We start from the raw sequence: 641 nt of genomic DNA, 5'->3' as shown, positions 1-641 counted from the left end.
CCTGGCGTTGCATTAAGTATTTACAACTTCATTTCACCACACATTTTATGCGTTTCGTTGCATCCACCGGCATAACAACAACAATGTCGATGACCAGCGGCAATATGCGGTGCCGTGTAAGTTTTCGTTGGCTCTTCCTGCGCCATTCTCGAAATCCGTTTATGCACTTCATTTAACATTATAATTTGTATGTATGCGTGCTTGTATACATATATTAATCTATGATGCTGTGTCGGTTAAATGTACATATTTATTTGTGTGTGTGTGTGCGTTTTCGTTTTGTCATTGAGTTTAATTGTTGACAACTTATTCAAACCTGAAATCCATCGTATGTCCAACTGCCGAACTTCATTTCGCAACGTTGATCATCGAACGGAAACCACGTTATGTCGATTTTGCAAGTGGACTTGAATATGCCGGGTGGCACATACAAACACGAACCGTTATTGCGCACCACCACATTCGTTTGATATGTGCCATCGAAGCCCTCATCGGCGCTGTTGTACATCAGCACATCCGGCTTCCATATCCGATGCGGCGGTATACGTAAATCTTTAACACCGCCATAATCGGATGTATTCCAACGGAGATTCATATCGTTCCACTCCTGCGTTGGCGGTTGACATGTAAAAGAAAAAAAA

The 641-nt window shown here is 42.3% G+C and overlaps 1 protein-coding gene across 1 annotated transcript in view; it reads right to left on the bottom strand.

Moving 5' to 3' along the window:
• Positions 1-310: 310 nt before the first annotated feature.
• LOC108361814 (uncharacterized) overlaps positions 311-641 on the bottom strand; it is a 140681-nt gene continuing 140350 nt past the window's right edge. The window contains exon 5 of the mRNA XM_017614580.1: positions 311-607. Within this exon, the coding sequence (XP_017470069.1) occupies positions 311-607 (297 nt within the window). The remainder of the gene's footprint in view (positions 608-641) is intronic.

Source organism: Rhagoletis zephyria, unplaced genomic scaffold (genome assembly GCF_001687245.7).
Source record: "Rhagoletis zephyria isolate East Lansing unplaced genomic scaffold, Rhagoletis_zephyria_1.1 Rzeph_scaffold_00855, whole genome shotgun sequence".
NCBI lineage: Eukaryota > Metazoa > Arthropoda > Insecta > Diptera > Tephritidae > Rhagoletis > Rhagoletis zephyria.
Note: the sequence above shows the minus strand (reverse complement) of the source record. Positions and strands in the feature narration are given on the sequence as shown.